The sequence below is a fragment of the Gymnoscopelus microlampas genome (genome assembly GCF_963454915.1).
Source record: "Gymnoscopelus microlampas genome assembly, chromosome: 6".
NCBI classification, from domain to species: domain Eukaryota; kingdom Metazoa; phylum Chordata; class Actinopteri; order Myctophiformes; family Myctophidae; genus Gymnoscopelus; species Gymnoscopelus microlampas.
Genome location: NC_139943.1, coordinates 57,564,320 through 57,585,288, shown reverse-complemented (window position 1 = coordinate 57,585,288; position 20,969 = coordinate 57,564,320). Strand labels below are relative to the sequence as shown.

General features: G+C 41.9%; 1 protein-coding gene across 1 annotated transcript in view; it reads left to right on the top strand.

Moving 5' to 3' along the window:
* LOC311047075 (extracellular calcium-sensing receptor-like) overlaps positions 1-20,969 on the top strand; it is a gene marked incomplete at both ends in the record, with an annotated part of 68,431 nt that overhangs the window by 5,063 nt on the left and 42,399 nt on the right. Inside the window, 6 exons of the mRNA XM_084059660.1 lie at positions 8,052-8,055; positions 9,661-9,735; positions 10,114-10,190; positions 13,306-13,436; positions 13,876-14,170; positions 17,639-17,908. Coding sequence (XP_083915786.1) covers positions 8,052-8,055; positions 9,661-9,735; positions 10,114-10,190; positions 13,306-13,436; positions 13,876-14,170; positions 17,639-17,908 — 852 coding nt within the window. The remainder of the gene's footprint in view (positions 1-8,051; positions 8,056-9,660; positions 9,736-10,113; positions 10,191-13,305; positions 13,437-13,875; positions 14,171-17,638; positions 17,909-20,969) is intronic.

Sequence of the window (20,969 nt, the reverse complement as noted above, 5' to 3'; positions counted from 1 at the left end):
TAAGTGTTTTTCAAACTGCTCAAAATTGCGGACAATCTAAGGGCGGAGCTTAATGGTCAAATCGATACGTGTGTTCCTCATGAGTCAAGGCACATGTGTAAGCAAGTTTCACGACTTTCGGCCAAACGAGGCATGACTTATGCCTGTTTAAAGTCTGCATTTTCAAAAAATTGCTATAGCGCCCCCTTTTGGCCAATTGGAGTAAGATTGGTTTCAGTGATATTTGGAATGACCCTGTACATTTCTGCAAAGTTTCAAAGAAATGTGAGTCTGCATGTATGTTTTAGGCACAGATGAATAATTTTCATAAAACTGTAATAGTTAAAATCTATCTCCTCCTGGGATTTTTGAGCAATCTGCACGAAACGTTTACCACTTGAACTTTGGACCTCTGCCTACAAAAATTTCCAACGGATTTTCCATAAGTGAAAAAATGCAGAAGTTAGGAGCCAATGACTGTTTTTCATATAATTCAAAATGGTGGGAGATCTAAAGGTCAGAGGTCAAAAGTCAGACCACAAAAGTTGTCGGGCATGAAGAGACGCATGTGTGTATCGAAGTTTCATGGTTGTAGGTCAAACAGGGCATGAGTTGTACCTGTTCAAAGTTGGCACTTTAAATTGAGTGCTATAGCGCCACCCTTTGACGAATGAGTGTGAGAATTATTTCTTGGTAGTTTTTCATGAGCATCTACCATATGGCCGAGTTTCGTAAAAAGCGTATGCACGGTTAAGCCAGAACTGGCAAAAACAAGTATTTTTCAAACTGCTCAAAATTGCGGAAAATCTAAGGGCGGAGCTTAATGGTCAAATCGATACGTGTGTTCCTCATGAGTCAAGGCACATGTGTAAGCAAGTTTCACGACTTTCGGCCAAACGAGGCATGACTTATGCCTGTTTAAAGTCTGCCTTTTCAAAAAATTGCTATAGCGCCCCCTTTTGGCCAATTGGAGTAAGATTGGTTTCAGTGATATTTGGAATGACCCTGTACATTTCTGCAAAGTTTCAAAGAAATGTGAGTCTGCATGTATGTTTTAGGCACAGATGAATAATTTTCTTTAAACTGTAATAGTTAAAATCTATCTCCTCCTGGGATTTTTGAGCAATCTGCACGAAACGTTTAGCACTTGAACCTTGGACCACTGCCTACAAAAATTTCCAACGGATTTTCCATAAGTGAAAAAATGCAGAAGTTAGGAGCCAATGACTGTTTTTCATATAATTCAAAATGGTGGGAGATCTAAAGGTCAGAGGTCAAAAGTCAGAGGGTGAAAGTTGTTCAGCATGAGGAGACGCATATGTGTATCCAAGTTTCATGGCTGTAGGTCAAACAGGGCATGAGTTGTACCTGGTCAAAGTTGGCATTTTCAATTGAGTGCTATAGCGCCACCTTTGGACGAAAGATTGTGAGAATTATTTTTTGATTGTTTTTCATGACCATCTACCATATGGCCGAGTTTCGTAAAAAGCGACAGCACGGTTCAGCCAGAACTGCGAAAAGTGGCAGAAGAAGAAGAAGTGACAGAATAATGCGAATAACAATACGTGTCCAGAGCAGAGCTCTGGCCCCGTAATAACATTTCTAATCAGAATTTGTTTTTTCTTTTCTCCATATACAGAGCCTGCATGCTGACTGCGGAGAGTCTATTCCCAGATGTCCTACTTCCCCACTCTTGTTTGAGGATGAATGTTCCACAGAGAGTGAACTTCACTTCAATGATGAACCTAATAGCAGCCAAGCGTCACCAAATACCAGTAACTTTATTCCTGATGACTTGGATAACAGTCTTGGATCCATTATTGGAAGTGAAGAAGAATATTCCCTTTTATTTGAAGATAGCCCTGATGAGTCAGTAAATGAGGAATCACATTTTAGAGAAGAGAGTCATGAACAGTTTCCTCTGGAAAACGAAGAGCCACTTTACACTGGTTCACGACTAACTCAAGCTCAGAGTTTTTTACTTATACTTTCATTTGTTTTGAGACACAGACTCACAGGCATGGCTCTCTCTGATCTCCTAGATTTGATCAATATTCACTGTCCAGGAAACACACAGTTAACCTCAAAGTATCTGTTCTTAAAAGAGCTTAAGCCGGTAGAAGGTCACCTACAATGTCACATATATTGTCCAAACTGTGAGTACTACATCGGTGACCAGGATAGTGAAGGACAATGGGCCTCATTCAGCAATAAATTCGTAAGTTATCTTCTTAAATTTCTTCCTAAGTGAATTCCTAAGGGCAGGTACACACTGTAAGACCTTAAAGTGGTCGGGGGGTCATCTGATCGTTAAGCATAACACACTGCAGGAGTTTATTTCTTGAAATCGGCTGTCATAATATCGTTGTGGTCTTCACAACACGATTGATCCCCGACAAGGGCTGACACACTGTAGGATAGTTCACTAGGATGCTATCTCCAGAGTCAGACCCAATACATACATTTGTGTTTATTCCAATTCATTTTAATCGACGTATCCCGTGATATGCCTCTCTCCCTCTCCCTCTCCCCCCGGGCCCTCTCTCTCTCCCCCCTCTCTCGCTCTCTCTCTCTCGCTCGCTCGTCAAGAGCGCAGAAGCGGTCAGTGCCATGTCTGCTTATTATAAGCGACTTTGGGATTGTTTTTCTGTAAAGTTGCTTGAAAGTGTAGTTGTTTTTTTGGCCTTGTTTCCTAATGTTGTTTGAACCAGTTGTTCTCAAACATTTTCATGGCAAGGACCCCCAAATTAATAATAATAATTAATTGTCCACAGAGGCGCAGACCTCCCCCTTCTGAAAACATGTTGTGCCATAGACCCCCATTCAAGATCTGTGTGGATTTTGTAAATATCCCCCCCCCCCCCCCAAAAAAAAAAAGTCTTCTTTAAAAATAGCCTATCTACAACGTGAGCTTGTAGATCGTCTATTTTCAAGTATCCAATGTATTTGTATATAGGCTTAAAGTGCTCATAGTCGCTTTTGTTGGGCTTGTTTTCACAAACCTGGTTGCTTATTTCTCTCGCAAAATCTGGCAACACAGACAACCACACACACACACACACACACACACACACACACACACACACACACACACACACACACACACAGAGAGAGAGAGCGCTCGCTCTCGCTCTCTGTCTCTCTCTCTCTCTCTCTCTCTCTCTGTACAATTCCTCTAAAATAAACAGCCCACCAGGCTCGCTCACTTTCTCATTTTGTTTTATAATGTTAAATTATTAGAGGACTGGATGGTAATATTGCGGTAGGGACTGTTTGTTGTGGTCAGGTCCAGCGACGCTCCCCTATAGCCACGGTGGCTGTAATATGCTCTCATTGGCTGTAGCGTGCATCTCCTCGCAAGGTGCTCGCAGCCCCGTTCATAGTGTATGATATTGTCTGTTGTCCTGTCCCAGACAGAGATGAATATCTAACAATTTAGATATCTGAAAACGGTCGGAAAGCCGTCGCAGAGCGGAGAATCGCGGCCACCTCGGGTCGCAGAGCCTTTCACACACACACAGAGCATTATCTCGCGGATCAAAGGCCGATCTGCGTCAGGTAGGGAGGTTTTGTCGGCGAGCGCCAAAAAATGTCGGCGACAGCAATATCGGACCTAATGTCCTGCAGTGTGTACCGGCCCTAAGAGAAGTCGAATCAGATTCATGAAATGTTCTTAGGCTCTGTCTGCAGTCACACCTGTGTGTGATTGCTGCACACAGAAATCACAGGAAATCACACAGAGAAATAAAGTTGAGAGAATGAAGTTAAGAATACCTAAACTAAAGCCTAAAGATAGTGGAACACCAGAATCCAAACATAAAAATAAATAAATATTTCTGTGGAGGTACTTCTGAAGTGAACAGCAAAGTATTTAATTTAATTAATGAATGTATTTTATTATTTCTCTCACATTAATCAACATATCACCACTCGATATCAATGTAAATTTGCTGAAATTAGCTGTTAAAAATGTTATCCATATTTCATGTTCAGGAGTAGCGTTAGTAGTGGATATAAAACATTTTAGTACTGAAAGCTGGTGGGTGGATATAGAGGGTCTTTAAGGTAGCAGCTGCTTGGTATGTAATGGGGTGGAAATAGGGGTGTGGTGGGTGATATGGTGGTGCAAGGAGGGGTGTAGGGGGCTGTGTGGGGTATGGGGATGGGTGTGACGGGTGGGTATAGGGGGGCTTTCAGGTAGGAAGGGGACTTGAAAATGGAGGTGTGGCGAATGTCGGGTTATGGGGGTGGGGGTATGGGGGGGCGATGAGGGTGGGTTGGGTGGGGGGTTATGGGGTGGGTATGGGGCTTGGGCTTCAACTCAACCGGGTCTGTTTGGGTTAGATGCATTTGGCTGCAGACCCCCACCTGAAAATATTTTCTGCTAGGGAAATGTTTTCAAGATTTATCAAAATGTTTCGAAAATAGCCGATCTACAAGTTCAAAATTGCCAGTAATGGGACGCGTTGTGAGCTTGTAGATCAGCTATTTTCAAACAAAGTATAAAATAGGGTTAAAGTGATTAAACTGTTCCTCGTTTGCTGTGGACCCCCTGGAACAGCTTCAAGGACCCCTGGGGGTCCCCAGACCACACCTTTGAGAACCTTTTTTGCTCTAAAGATATGATAAAAATATTATTGTAATTTAAATCCTATATTATACAACTGTAGAATTGAAGAAACTTCGAGAATTAATTATTTTTGCACAAACATATCACACTTAAGAACTCAAAGGCCACCCTAAGAGTGCTCTCTAGTATGCGTAGATTTCTTCTTAACTTAAGAACAAATCACAGCTAAGAAAACATTTGTGAATGCCAAAATCTCTTAAAAAACTTCTTAAGTGGGTCTAAGAACAAATTTGTTCGTAAGTACGGTTCATGAATCGGGCCCATTGTGTTGTATGCAACACAATGCTCGCTGAAGAATGGAAACTTCTTTATTTACTTACCAATCCAAACACAGTTGGAACATCTTCTTAAAAGGGAAGATATTGCACATTGTATCTAGTCAAGAGATGGCACAAGTAATTATGAAATTTATGAAGATATTGGAAGTGGTAAAATGTACAATAATCTGAACAAAATTGGAGGCCCGCTTGACTGTGGTCATGGATTCTCCTTAACACTCAACTGTGATGGAGTGCCTGTATTCAAATCATCACAATATAGTATTTGGCCATTATATGGGATTGTAAATGAGCTTCCTTACCCTGTGCGCAAAGAAAATGTGCTACTTTTTGGCTTGTGGTTTGGTGATAAAAAGCCGAATGTTAATACATTTTTAAAGCCATTCACTTTAGAGTGTCAGATGTTGTCAACTGTGGGCTTTAAGATAACAAGAAACGGCCTTTTGGAACAATGTAGAGTTGTGGCAGCTCTTATGATGTGTGATTCGGTATACTACTTCAAAACATGACCCAGTTTAATGGTCATTATGGATGCAGCCTCTGTTTACATTCCGGTGAACAAGTTGAGAAGGGTCATGGCACTGTCAGGGTATACCCATACAAAGATGTTCCTAAGAGGGACCACGCTTCAACCATAAGTGACGCAAGAGAGGCTTTACGTACCAAAAAATCTGTGAGGGGTGTTAAAGGGCCCACATGTCTGATAAAGATTCCACACTTTGACATCATATCTGGCATGCCTCCTGACCATATGCATAATATACATCTTGGTGTAGTTCGCCAAATGGCAAGCATGTGGCTGGACAGTGAGAACCATGAGAAGCCATATTACATTGGCACTAAAGTGAATGAACTTGATAAACAGCTCTTGCTAATTAAGCCTCCTTGCAATATCACAAGAGTGCCCCGATCTCTTCAGCAAAGGAAGTTTTGGAAGGCTTCAGAATGGCAGAACTGGTTACTGTTTTATAGTATATTTGTGCTTAAAGGAATTCTGCCGCAGGCATTTTACCAGCACTGGTTAGTCCTTGTCACATTTATGTTCTTACTTTGCAAAGACAGCATTACAAGAGAGGACATACAAAAATGTGATAAACTTGTTGTAGATTTTGTCAAACAATTTGAAACACTGTATGGAAAGACCCATGTGTCATTTAATGTACATTTACTGTCAGGAATTGGGGACCTTTGTGGGCTCATTCTGGGTATATTTTCGAGTCATTTAATGGTGAAATACTGAAAATGTTTCATGGCACTCAGTTTGTTCCTTTGCAGATAATGAAACAATTCACATATAGACAAATATTGCCTCTTTTGAGGAATGATGCACTGAGAAATGCTGTTCCTCAATGCATCCAGCTATTTAATAACTTCACTGGCCGAAAAAGACTGAAGCAGTTTGAAAGAGTAGGCGATCAAATTGTTACCCTTGGTTTGCATTATTCTCGAAAACTTTCTAGTGAAGAGACACTGGTCATAAGAGAGCAACTTTTAGTCACCACGGATACAGTCGTGAAAATATTCCGTCAACTTCTAGTCAACGGAGAGCTGTATTACTCACAGGAGTTCACAAGGGTAGTGAAAAGGAACAGCTTCACTGTTCTGTTGCAGAATGGACACATAATCACTGTATACTATTACATTGCAGTAGAGCAACATGGTGACAGAAAATGCTTTGCTTTTGGAAGAAAGTATGATAGATCATATAGTACACTGATTAATGTTGACAGTGTAGTTGGTCTGAAAAGGGAATTCCGGGGCAGGAAACAGATATTTGATGTGACGCTGTTCAAAAGAAAATGTATGCTAATTGATCTGCCACAATATACAAGCCTCTATGCATGTATACCTCCAAGATCCAGTGTGGAGGATTGAAAATGTAAGGGCAAAGTACATTTCAATTGCCAAGAAATAAATCTATTAATAGCATAATATTTTAATCTTTATATACACACACACACACACACACACACACACACACACACACACACACACACACACACACACACACACACACACACACACACAGTAAAAGGGTGAATGTGGTCTCTGCAACTGTCTGTTTCAATAAAGCTGTTTGTGTAATGCAGATTTTTGTCTTCACTGTATTTTCTTTAGGCTATATAGCTATGCATTGGAAAGTATAAAATATATATATATAACTGTTTACATATGGTACAATATATATATCCATATACAGTATGGCACATGCATATATTGCAGTATATTCGAGCATATAAAGACAAACTATTACATGTAAAAATATAGTTCCCTTTTTGGTATTGATTGCAATATATATTTTATATATATATCAATATATACACATATATGGTCTATGCATATATTGCAATATATTGGAAAATATAAATACTAAATCTCATATATGGAAATATATTGCCAAATATATCGCATGATATTTTCCAATATACTGCAATATTATATTTTTCTTTCGTAAGGGTGGTGAAGGAGGACTGCCTGGTCATGCTGTATGTCGTTGCTGTCCGGCAGGAACCAGCTAACTTTCATTGGTTCGCTAACCAATGAAAAGTATTAAAATGTGCTTCTGACAAAACCAGCTAACTCCACTGGATCCTCAAACTTTCTGCTAAACCAGCTAACTCCAGCAAAGAGGGGTGGAATTAGCTGGTTTTGCTGACTCCAGGCTCCACCCCCTTTTGACCTCCAACCTCATTGTGAGCTTGGAGGTCCATTTAGCTGTTCTTATCAATGATGAACTAAACCTCCTAACTCCATTTGTGTAGTTTGTTTTTTCATCTCCTGAATTTTTTTTGGAGTTAGCTGGTTCCTGCCAGACAGCAGAGATATGTTATATATAATGTGCTATTTTATTTGTGTTAGTATGTTCAATGCAATGTGTTTATAGGGTTTAATGTCTATGTTGTTGAGTGCTGTTGTTGCAATGATTTTAATTTAGTTATGGTAAAATGGCAAGTGTGTTGATAGTTAGAAACCATGATGTAATCATTTATGTGGGACCTCAACGGAAATAAGTCCTTGGACTTTTTGTGATATCCTGATATATACTGTACTGTGCACCTCGGTGGATTTGTACCATAAATGATCAAATCAAATCAAATCAAATCAAATTGTGTCATGAGGTTCACGTGTTATGTGTTGTAATCAATGTGTATGTGTCACATCAGCATGGTAGAGAGGGGTAGTTGTGGTGGCCTCTCCATTTCCTCATGTAAGTGAGTAGGTTTGCTGTTTGGTTTGCAGTGTCACAAATAAAAGTGAGTTCTTATAAATAGTGATCAATACTGATCCTTCCCATCTGAAACCCACCGATCATAAGACTACTGTAATTCATTTGCGTCTACATCTGGGATATTTTGTATCAAGAACCATATTGATGTATGTTGTTCATCCCTCTCTATATTATGACGCTGTACAGTAGACCTAGCTACAGGCCTAGTACAACATTGCACCTGTTGAGTCACTATTTCATCACCCCTGGGCCAGATGTCATCAGTAGTAGTAAACACACACCTGCCTTTGCTTCACCAGCTAATGTTTAATTTGTATCCACCTGGGTATAGTCTGTTGTTGCCAGACGATCAGTGTGATCAGAAGTGTTTAGAGACTCACTGGTAATTTTCCATGTGCTGGAGCTCACACACAACCTGTTGCTCTAGCGCACACAAGGGATGACGTTGTCTTCTTTTTTCTTTTGCTAAAACAAATAAAATGAAAATTAGATACACATTCAGAAATATTTCAAAATCATGTATAAGCATAGGTATCCTATATTTAAATTATCTAGAGGGTCAGCCAACGGCTGGCGGGTGGACGGTGGGTGAGTCGGTGGGCGGACGTCACAAATGTAACATGCAGACCTGCGAGGCGCCCCTATGTAAATGGTAAATGGTGCATTTATATAGCGCTTTTATCCAAATCGCTATACATAGATTGTGCATTTACAATCACACGCACATTCACACACCGATGGCGGAGGAAACCATGGAGGGCACCAACCTGCTCATCGGGAGCAATTAGGGGTTCAGCGTCTTGCTCAAGGACACTTCGACAGCAACTCTGGGGGAGCCCGGGATCGAACTGGGAACCTTGCGGTTCCCATCCGGCCGCTCTACCGGCCACAACCCCTGAGCCACATCCGCCCGTTAAGTTTAAACTTAACTCCAGTTCCCAGCATGCTAAAAGCCTCAAACTTGGTAGGTGCTGTTAGACGGCCAATAGGGACAGGCTATAATTATTTAAGCACCACCCCTTCTGTGTTCCTATTGGCTGGGGTTTAAACAGCCATAACTCCAGTTCCCAGCATGCTACAGGCTCAAAACTAAGTTGGTGGTCCCACAGACTTCCAATCTTGTCAAAAATGGTTCCGGGTTTTCCTTCCTACTTCCAGTTAGTCCGATTGCCTTGAAACTTCACCCACACACTCTCTTAGGGGTGTGGAGTTCAATGGTGCAACCCGGAAGTGAATCTGTTCACTTCCGGTTTTACCAGGAAGTGATCGTAGACTCCTACCTCCCAAACACAAGGTCGCACAGGTATGACAGTGGACCTGGGTGCTGCAAGTGCATCGCTGCTTGGCAGCAGTGTTATAGCAGTGTTTAAATGGCTATACTTCGGTGACCATTGCTCTTATCAGCATAAACTTAGTCTAAGTTTGATTAGAGTGAACACTGCGTACTGTACCGGAGTGCGGATCATGTGAGTTACACATTATTTTACCTGGGATGCACCTTCTGATAGTTCTACTTCCTAGCTGACCATCCCGTCCCCTTGAAGTGCTCTACCAGGGCATCATCCCTGGGTCTTGCACTGAGCTGTGTCCAGTGGTCAGCTGCATCCAGGCATGGGACAGTATAGTCCAGCTCCACCACCACTGAAGTTGCTGCTACCGTGCCCACGGAGACCTCGATCAAGTCCGGCAAAGGCAGCGAGGTGACGGCATCAGGGATTGATGGAGAAGAGGAAATCCAGGATTAGCTCGTTACCCTCATCTGGTACAACAGATATATTCTGCCTTCTAGTTCTGGATGGATGCTGTGGTGAGTAAGTAAGTTGGTCGGAGAGGCTTATTTTCAGTATCAGCCAAAAACGTGGGAGTCTATTTCCGTTACAATGCGCCAGACTCCTGTGGGATGGATTGCTGAGGTGGAGCGTGACACCTACCATCAGCTCCCAGTACTTACTGCATGACTTGCCGCACCCAAGCCGTGCTACTCCTACACTGAGTAGGCAGTGCCCGGAATCGTACCAATGACCTTGTGGTCCGGAGGCAGGAGGTCTACTTACTGAGCTCCCCGGACACTGAGGTGAGTGGACCCATGGTGACGGTTTCTGTGGGTAGAAAGCAACTATGGCCAGTAAAATACTTTTACAGGGTAGATCATACAAGTTTTGATGTAGTAGTAACAGGTAGTCTGCAGCACAGAACGAAGACTTAAGGACACAGAGCTCTATAACTGTAACTGTTCCACTGCACCTGAACTTCTTCCCTTCTTAACCCACCTTATTAACACCTCTCTGACATCTGGTCACTTTCCCTCTGCTTTCAAGACTGCCAGAGTCACCCCCCTCCTGAAGAAACCGACACTTGACCCCTCTGAAGTCAAGAACTACAGACCGGTTTCTGGTCTCGAACGTGCTGTCTTCAAACAACTGTCCTCGTACCTCCATCAGAACAGCCTCCTGGACTCCAACCAGTCTGGGTTCAAAGTGGGTCACTCGACAGAGACTGCCCTCCTGGCAGTGACGGAGTCGCTCCACACCGCTAGAGCAAACTCTCTCTCCTCCGTTCTGATACTCCTGGACCTGTCTCCAGCGTTCGACACAGTGAACCATCAGATCCTCCTCTCCACCCTCGAGGGGATGGGTGTCTCAGACTCTGCACTCTCCCTGTTTGCATCCTACCTGACGGATCGCTCCTACCAGGTGATGCTGAGAGGGTCTGTGTCAGAAGCACACAGGCTCACTACTGGGGTTCCCCAAGGCTCGGTTCTGGGTCCTCTTCTTTTCTATCTCTACACTACATCTCTTGGTGCTGTCATCCACTCCCATGGCTTTTTCTACCACTGCTATGCCGATGACACCAAGCCGATCCTCTCATTCCCCCCCTCTGACACACAAGTGGAGGCACGCATTGCTGCTTGTCTGGCTGACATCTCGGAGTGGATGTCGACGAACCACCTGAAGCTCAACCTGGACAAGACCGACCTGATGTTCCTCCCGGGGAAGGGCTGTCCGCACCGAGACATGGCCATCACCATTGATAATACTGTGGTGACGTCAACTCGGACTGCGAAGAATCTGGGTGTGACCTTGGACGATCAACTGTCGTTCTCGGCTAACATCGCATCAGTGACATGGTCCTGCAGATTCCTCCTCTACAACATCAGGAGGATTCGCCCCTTCCTCACGGAGAAGGCAGCCCAGGTGCTCATCCAGGCTCTTGTCATCTCCCGCCTGGACTACTGCAACTCCCTCCTTGCTGGTGCTCCGGCGTCTGCCATCAGACCTCTGGAGCTTGTTCAGAAAGCTACGGCTCGTCTGGTGTTCAACCGCCCAAAGTTCTCCCACACAACTATCCTTGTCCGTTCTCTGCACTGGCTCCCTGTAGCAGCTCGCATTCAGTATAAAACCCTGGTGCTAGCCTATAGGGCAGTGAAAGGAACAGCTCCCTCTTACCTCCGGGCTATGGTCAATGCCTACACCCCTGCCCGACCACTTCGGTCTGCCACCTCGGGGCGACTGATTGCCTCGTCACTCAAGGGTCCGTCTGGTCGATCGACACGGTCACAACTTTTTTTCTGTTCTGGCCCCACAGTGGTGGAATGAACTTCCAACTGATGTCAGGACAGCAGAGTCACTGCCCATCTTTCGCCGCAGGCTGAAAACCCACCTCTTCAAGAAACACTACCCTTCCTCTTTGCATGGCCTACTTGTTGTTAACTAGTTGTACGAACTATTGTTGTATTGTTGTACTGTTTTATCGGATCTTGTTTAGTCGATACACTTTTTGTATTGTTGTATTAGCTCGTGTCTCATCTGTTTAAGAAAGTAGGTAGCAGATATATTGCACTTTCACCTTAGCGCTAGGTATACTCTTGGTTGCTTGTTTTTATGGGAAATGCACTTAAGACCTCTGGTGATTAGTAGTTTCGTTCCCTACCTATGTTGAATGCACTTATTGTAAGTCGCTTTGGATAAAAGCGTCTGCTAAATGACTGTAATGTAATGTAACTATACATATATATTTGTTCTAAGTCAAGTGGATGGGAGAGTTCACACCTCAACTGTAACACATACAATGGTGAACTTTATAGTTATAGTTATAGTTATAGTTATCGTTATAGTTATCGCTCTCAGTGTGAATGGCTCTTTAGGTTTGGACAAAATCTGTAGGAGTAATAATATGAAGAGGGAAAAAGGGTTTTGCAAAAATAGGCCTCCGGATGGCGCTATAAGTGACAGAGGTGAAACATTTGGGGCAGAGGATCTTCCTTGGCCTCCAGAGAGTGTGCATGCAAAGTTCCATGCCGATCGGTCCAACGGTGCCAGAGATTAGCTGGTCACAGACGGATGGACACACACACACACACACACACACACACACACACACACACACACACACACACACACACACACACACACACACACACACACAAAATGTGTGACAAAATGTATATAATAATAATGATAATAACTTTTATAGTAACTTGTATAGTGTCATTGACACATTACAGTACACGCACAACATTATTTTATGGAATTATTGTTCATGTATGTTAAGCCCTGCCTATTTTTGCCTCTGCTCTGCTGGGCGTTGTGAAAGATTACGTAGTGCCATAAGCTGGCACAGGGGATGGCACCACACTGTGTATAAAACCTAACAACTGGACAATGGGTTTAGAGAAGGGGGGAGGAGGTTGTAGACAGAGCAGGACAGTCATGAGGGCTTCTCTAGACATACACCTGCTTTCCAGCGGCGGACTGGCCATTTGGCGTACCAAATGCCCGGTGGGCCGCTGGGCCAGTGGGCCTAACCCTAACCCTAACCCTAACCCTTTTTTTTTCTTTTGAAAAATATTTTCGCTCCCGTTTTAGGGTTATTACGGTCATATCCGAGTCGCGCGGCCCAATTATTAGTTACGTTAATGTTTGGGCTGGGATGCTTTCCAGCAGGCGCCTCAGTGCGGCCGCCGAGTTCATGTGCAGGGCTGGGCTGAAACAGTTAACCCCCCCCCCCCCCCCCGCCCCCCCGTTGAAACAAAAAGGGGGGGGGGGGGGGGGGGCGGGGGGGGGGCGGTCCGGACCAAAATGCCAGGGCTGAATTTTGGTCCCAGTCCGGCCCTGCTGCTTTCATACTTGATATTGTTCTCTTCCTTCTCTTCTCGGTCTTCCTCATCTTCCTCTTCTTGTGAGTTACAGGCACAGTTTAATGTCAACAGAATTTACAAGGCTGGAGACGTGGTTCTGGGTGGCTTGTTTCCGATGCACGTCTCCTCTGTGTTCCCTGAGCTGTCTTTCACCTCCAAGCAACAGGAGCCCACTTGCTATGGGTGAGTATCACACATACAAGAGCAAGCAAGAGGGACCTTGTTTTGATGAACAGTACCAGGATTAGTTGAAGTTTGTATGTATGTATGTATGTATGTATGTATGTATGTACAGTATGTATTTCTGTCTGTCTGTCTGTCTGTCTGTCTGTCTGTCTGTCTGTCTGTCTGTCTGTCTGTCTGTCTGTATGTAAGTATGTATGTATGCATGCATGTATGTATGTATGTATGTATGTAAATATATGTAAATAAATATATGTATGCACACACACACAGTATATATTATGATGGAAGCCTATCAGTGAATGTGCTCCTCTGTGAGGAAAATGCTGTGTGCAGTGGGTCTGGCATCATCCAGTATGGATGCTGTCTTAGCCATTTAAAGTTGAAATATGGAGATACAACGATATTCGAGGTGACAGTGTAATTGTGTGTGTTATAGTTTTTACATTGAAGGGTTCAAAGAGGCCCAGACCATGGCTTTTGCAATTAATGAGATCAACAGAAACTCCAGCCTGCTCCCCAATGTCACTCTGGGATACAGTATCTATGATAACTGTTACACGCTTGGAGTTACATTCCGTGCAGCGTTGTCATTGGTCAGTGGGAGAGAGGAACAGTTCCAATTGGATGAGAGCTGTGTTGGGTCTCCTCCAGTGCTCGGAATTGTGGGTCCTTCTACCTCAATAAGTTCTATTGCCATCTCTAGAATATTGGGTTTGTACAGAGTGCCCATGGTAAGTTTCCTACTTGAATCCCCTTTTACCACAACCTTTTTTTATATATGCTTAATTTTGGTTATTTGGTTATTTACATATATTTTGGTATTTTTTACAATTTGAAAAATAGAATGGAGTGTGGGGCAGGTTTTCAGAACGTCAGAGCACAATGCATCTGTGTTAGAAGTTTGATTCTTTGCCCATACCTGAGAGTAGGAATCCTGCAGCCCTGAGTCGCATCCCACGGTCACATGGAACGTCTTTTTTTTTATAAAAAGGAGGGTAGAGTACACAATTTGGAGTGATATTACGGATGTCAAATTTGTAACATTGTAGTATTAAACCTAATGTACCGATCACTGTGCTCATAGGTCACAACAATGTTATAATACAAACTACAAGTGTGCATCACACATGTGCCTTGTCTAGTAAGAACCTAATTCATTGGGGGTTAAAACTTTGATGTTTTGTGACAGTGTCGCTGTCCAATGCTTAAGGATGCATATGTGTATTTAGTCTACATTATGATCATGAGGTAGGATGAGTGTTTTTGCTAAAAGAGCACATTGGGTTCCGATTGCTTTCTGATTGCTGTTTTTCAGATAAGTCACTATGCCGGCTGCTCCTGTCTGAGTGATCTCTATCAGTTTCCATCCTTCTTTAGAACTATGCCCACTACTGTTTTCCAGGTACTTCATGTTCCACACAATTGACTAAAAACATTTTTTATAGTGCAGCCATTCCCAACTTGTGGGCCGGGGCCCAGGATATTGCAAGCAAAATGATATAAATTTAAAAAAAAAAGATAATTGAATTGATAATAATTATATTAATACTAATATTAATATAAAGAGAAAAACATATAATATACAAAATAAAATAAAAAAAACTGGCATGGTAGTTTTTCTTCTTAACCTAACGAAAAGGGGAAAAAAATGTGTTTTAATTTTGATAGATACATAGGAACTTATCCATACCAGAACATAATCAATTGATTAATCATTAACATAAACTGAAAATGCATGTGGCCCACCCATCTGACCACTTAACACAGGCTGCCTATTAAGTGGTCAGATGGACCGCAAACACTTTGAGATTTTCAAGTGGGTCCTCGTCCAGAAAAGGTTGGAGCCTAAGGTCTCTGTTGACAGCATCAAAAGAGAATGCATTCGACATTTTCACTGTATATTCTCTGTAGGAGATGTGGATTCACTGATTTACAACTATAGTGAATAATCTTAAAATAGCACTTTTCAAAGCCTATTGTACAACTTTGATGATGGAGAGGGCCACTATGTTTCCACACTCACTCCAGAGGGCCACATTGCATATACTGTCAGAAGGCAGACACCTTTTATCTCCGTACTTTTTTCGTAAATGAATGCTATTAAAAATGGCAAAAATAGCCGATCTACAAGCTCAAAACGCATCGCAGTGCAGTGCATTCTGAGCTTGTAGATCTGCTTTTTTTGGGGCTATTTTTGAGTGGTGCTAGCCACTCCAAGGACTGACTTTGTCTGTGTGTGTGTGTGTCCGTCCGTCCGTCCGTCCGTCCGTCCGTCCGTCCGTATGTTTGCGGACGGCCTCAACATGTTTGTGTCTGTGGTCTCAACAGCTGCGGCTGATTGCAACACAAAGATGCAACCAGTTACACTAATTTACACAAACAGGAGTGCAACACACACACACACACACACACACACACACACACACACACACACACACACACACACACACAAAAACTGAGTAAAAATACTTAAAATTAGTAAAAAAAATCACACCCAGTGTGAAGTGAGCGGTGTTATTTAAGGTCATCACAGTGACGGAAGCTCACTTTAAAAAAAAACGTTTTTTTTTAAGTGCGGGCGCTATTTATTGTCATCAAGTCTGTAAAAAGTAACTAATTAAGTCAAAGCACTTGAAAGTTACTAAATTGAGTAAAAATACTTGGCACACACATTCACTCGAGCCCACACACACACAGACACACATACTAAAACGACCGATCTAGAATTTGAGTAAACGTACTTTAAATATTTATAAGTAACTTAAGAGAGTTCAAATATTTTAAAGATGTTTCTGCCAATATAAAGTTATTTTAAAACTGTCTTAGGCTGAAAATAGCTTAATGAAATGAACCCATGAAAGGCATCACTCTCTTCACACTGGGTGTGATTTTTTAATTGGAATCCTGAAAAGTAACATTTTTATTTAAATTCAAATGCATTTAGTTATACTTATGTTAACTTTATGAACTTAAATACAAATACATTGGACATAAAAAAGACAATAGAATTTTAATACTAGTCATTTAGCTACTAATATAGACAGAATCAGAATCAGGTTTATTGTCACATCACAGGTTTACAAGGTAAAAAAGTGGGTGAAATTCGTTTTTGTACAACACTCCCATCGCAACGTTAAATTCCGTAGAAAGAAGAGTGGGGAGAGAGAAAAAGAAGAGGGGTAGGGGGTTAAGTGGGAGGGAGATCAACAGAGAACAATAGAAATATACTGTCAGAAATTAAAGACTGAAGTAATTAAAGCGGGTCATGTTTGCATGTTTGGAATTGTAACAGCTGAAATCAATAATATATCCGTATTTCAATATTAACCTGTGGGCCGCATGGTCGCCAGTTGCCCATGTATGTGTTATAGTAATGCAAAAATTAAAAAAGGTGGCATATAATGATGCATTTCGAATATTGCTGAAACTCCCAAGATGGACTAGTACAAGTGAAATGTTTCTGACCAGTAACATACCCACCTTTCATGCTGTATTGGTCCTCAATACAGTTTCATAAGATTTATGTGTAGACTGATGTAGTCAAAGAATGTGTTCCTCACGCTTCTGGAAACAATGGAGGCAATGTTCATATGTTTTTAATTGATCTGGGTTTATGAGTGAAATCAATCTGGTACTCAGGCTATATGTGTTGCTGTCAGTGGTGGAAAATGTACTCAAATGTTTTACTTAATAGTATCAATACTGCAATGTAGAAATACTCTGTTACAAGTAAAAGTCTGAAATTTAAAATGTACTTGAGTAAAAGTACAAAAGTATTGGTATCAAAATGTCCTTAAAGTACCAAAAGTAGAAAGTATGCATTGTGCAGGATGTCCCATTTCACGTTTTCAAATGTATAAGATAAATTGTGGTTAATGTATGTTTTGTATTAATAATCAGAATCTACAAAGTAACTAGTAACTAAAGTTGTCAAATAATTGTAGTGGAGTAAAAGTATAATATTTGCCTCTGAAATGTAGTGGAGTAGAAGTAAAAGTACTGAAAATTGGACGTACTCAAGTAAAGTGAAAATACAAAAAAAATTGTAGTTAAGTACAGTACTCAAAATTGTACTTAAGTAAAGTACTTGAATAAATGTACTTAGTCACTTTATGTTTTTATTTTGACCTATTGTGTATGAAATAACATTTATCTGTATCTAACTTAAACATTTATCCCTTCATTCTCTATCCAATCAGGTGGAAGCTATGCTCCAGATCATGAGGTGGTTTGAGTGGACTTGGGTAGGACTGTTGTTTAGTGATGATGACTATGGCCACGATGCTGCCCTAACATTCCAGTCTGACCTGGTCCAGTCTGGTCTGGGTTGTGTGTCTTATTCAGAGGCTCTGCCCTGGGACAATGACCTGGATAAACTTCAGAGGATTGCCACTGTGATGAAGACGTCCACAGCTCGTGTGGTCATTCTATTTGGATATGGGACTTACATAGTTAATCTCATGGAGGAGGTTTGTGTAATGATCAGTGGTGGAAAAAGTACTCAAATGTTTTCCTTTAATAAAAGTATCAATACTGCAATGTAGAAGTACTCTTTTACAAGTAAAAGTCCGGAATTCAAAATTGACTTGAGAAAAAGTACAAAAGTATTGGTATAAAAATAAGTAACATTTTTGACGCGTGTGTGTCTGTCTGTTATTATTATTATTGTATTTCAACACAATCAACAGGTGGTAAAGCAGAATGTCGCAGGTATGCAATGGATGTTACCTGCCGCTGCAGGTTGGAGGACAGATACTACCATCCAGATTCCTCACTATTTGCCATACCTGAGAGGCACCCTGGGTTTTGCCATTCGTCGTGGAGAGATACCAGGTCTCAAGGACTTCTTGTTGAATATACATCCTGACAATGACCCTGGCAAGAGCCATGAAAATAACATAGTGAGTATTTTGTTTCATCTGTTTTTTTTATTTTTTATCCTATATTAACGTGGACGGTGGACAAACCTAACATACGGACCTGCGAGTCGCACCATTGGTCCAACACTGGTCAGGGGTCTGCCCATAGAGTTAAAAATAATAGAGAGGGCACCGGATATCGCCTCCCATCCACATGCATTGAGTTGCTCATCCAGCCCATGAGGCGAATTCACCCCTTCTTCCGGGTTGTGAAGTGTGATGGGCGAGGCCTATTTGGGGCCACTGTGACGTGTTTTGTGTCACCTCGTGCGCAGCCCCATGCACAAGCTTGTGCGCAAGCTCATGAGTCGAGCCCATTGGTCAAAAACGTTTTCGCTCGTTCATGTACAGTGGCCCCAGCCGTTTTAAGCTGCAGTACCTATGAATGGCCAGCATGTCCAATGCGCTTCATTGCAACCACTGGGTTCTGGGGGCTTGGGTCTGCCATAAGAATAGTCACACCAGGGGCCACAGGCGCACCATTGCTCCGCCCCCTCTGTGTTCCTATTGGCTGGGGTTTAAACAGCCATAACTCCAGTTCCCAGCATGCTACAGGCTCCAAACATGGTGGGTGGTCCCACAGACTTCCAATTCCTTAGAATAATGACCACTTCAGGGGTTCTGCAAGTACATCGTTGCTCCAATCATCACCTATATGGCACAAATGCTGTTCAGGGATATGCCATGACAATAGTCACACAAAAATATATATATAATTTAAAACAAATTGCACACATATGGGGCACAATTGGGGCCATAACTCACTGACATTGCTCTGATCAGCGCAATATAGGACTTGATTTTCAGGTTATATTAATTAGGTCCTCATTGTTGTTCCTTCAGGTGAGGCAGTTTTGGGAGCACACATTTCGGTGTAAATTTGCACCCTTTCCATCAGAGTGGGTGGATGCTCGTGGAAGGGTTTGTACTGGACAAGAGGACCTAGGAACGGCACAAACTACACTTTTGGATGTGTCTGAACTGAGGGCAGACTATAATGTGTACAAGGCTGTGTATGCTCTGGCCCATGCCCTCCATGACATGCTGCAGTGTGTGCCAGGAAGAGGGCCTTTCAGTTTGCAGACAATACAGCCATGGCAGGTGTGGAATTCACAGTTTACGTGGATTCAAATTTAGAATAATAACGTGTAAATATGACATTGGTGGGAAAACAAGAGAACTAGACATAGTCGGATCTTTAGTAGTTTAGAGAGAGAGAGAGAGAGAGAGAGAGAGAGAGAGAGAGAGAGAGAGAGAGAGAGAGAGAGAGAGAGAGAGAGAGAAAGAGAGAGAGAATACAGTTTGTACTATAAATAATGCAAGGGGGTAGTTAAAGGTAGGGTAAGTGATTTTCTTTGGTTAAAATAAGTGTTAAATAGCTCTATATTCTGATAGTACTCATTGCTATAGAGTGTTTGTTCAGTAAAAGGAGTCTCCATGTCTCTCCAGCTCTTTATAAAACAGAAAACGCATTTTCGTTTCAGTTTCATTTCCAATTTTATCCAATCAGGATATAGAACTCAATCAGGATATAGATTAAACAAGTGAAATCGGAAGTGATTACACTAAGAAATGAGCAGGCAAAATTGGAACTGGAACACTATAAAAATGAAGCTTAAAAATGGATACTTTCTCCTGATTGGCTGAGATTTTGACACATACCGGAAAATGTATTTTCTGTTTATTAAAGAGCTGGAGAGACGGGAAGACTCCTGTTACTGAACAAACACTCTGTTCAGTAACAATGATAAGATTGTTGGACAGCCACTTCAGAGGCTCTGTACAACTACGTATAATGATAGTATGATAAGGTTGGCAAGGAATATCACTTCAAACACTAGCCATGCTTTGTATGGAGAATATAGGTTGCTGCCTTCAGGAAGGAGATACGGTGTTCCTACATACAATAAGGTCAAACTGAAGAGGTCCTTTGTCCATCAGACGACACTGAGGCTTAATCAGGATTTATAGGCCAAGGGTAGGCTGAGAGGTGGACATTGCTCTTGTCTTTGTATGTCTTTATGTATGTATTTTGTATTGTGTTTTGTTTTTCTTGTGTCATGTCAAATGTGTGAACTGTTTATTGTTGCATACATGGCTGCTGGGTCGCAAGACAAATTTCAGTGTGAACTGACAATAAAGTATTATCGTATCGTATCGTATCGTATAGCAATGATTACTATCAGAATATAGTGCTTTAACCTTTTAACAAAATACTTTTTGTTTTGACCCAAAAATATCACTTACTCTACCTTTAATATAACAGTTCCTGTCAATGCAACACAGTAGGTTTTTAAATCATGTCCTGCCTGATTCTGCTCTTCACCATTTCTAGCTTGTGTATTACCTGGAAAAAATCAACTTCACCACATCTTTTGGTGATCACGTTTCATTTGATGAGACTGGTGATCCTTTACCAATCTTGGATATCATGAACTGGGCGTGGCTCCCTGATGGAAGCACAAAGGTCCAGAATGTAGGTGTGGTCCAGAAATCAGCCGCCGTAGACGAAGAACTCATCCTTGATGAAGACAGAATTTTCTGGAACTATGAAACCAAAAAGGTCATTTCAGTTTTCTAAAAAAAGAACTTATGTTGGGCTGATGATTTA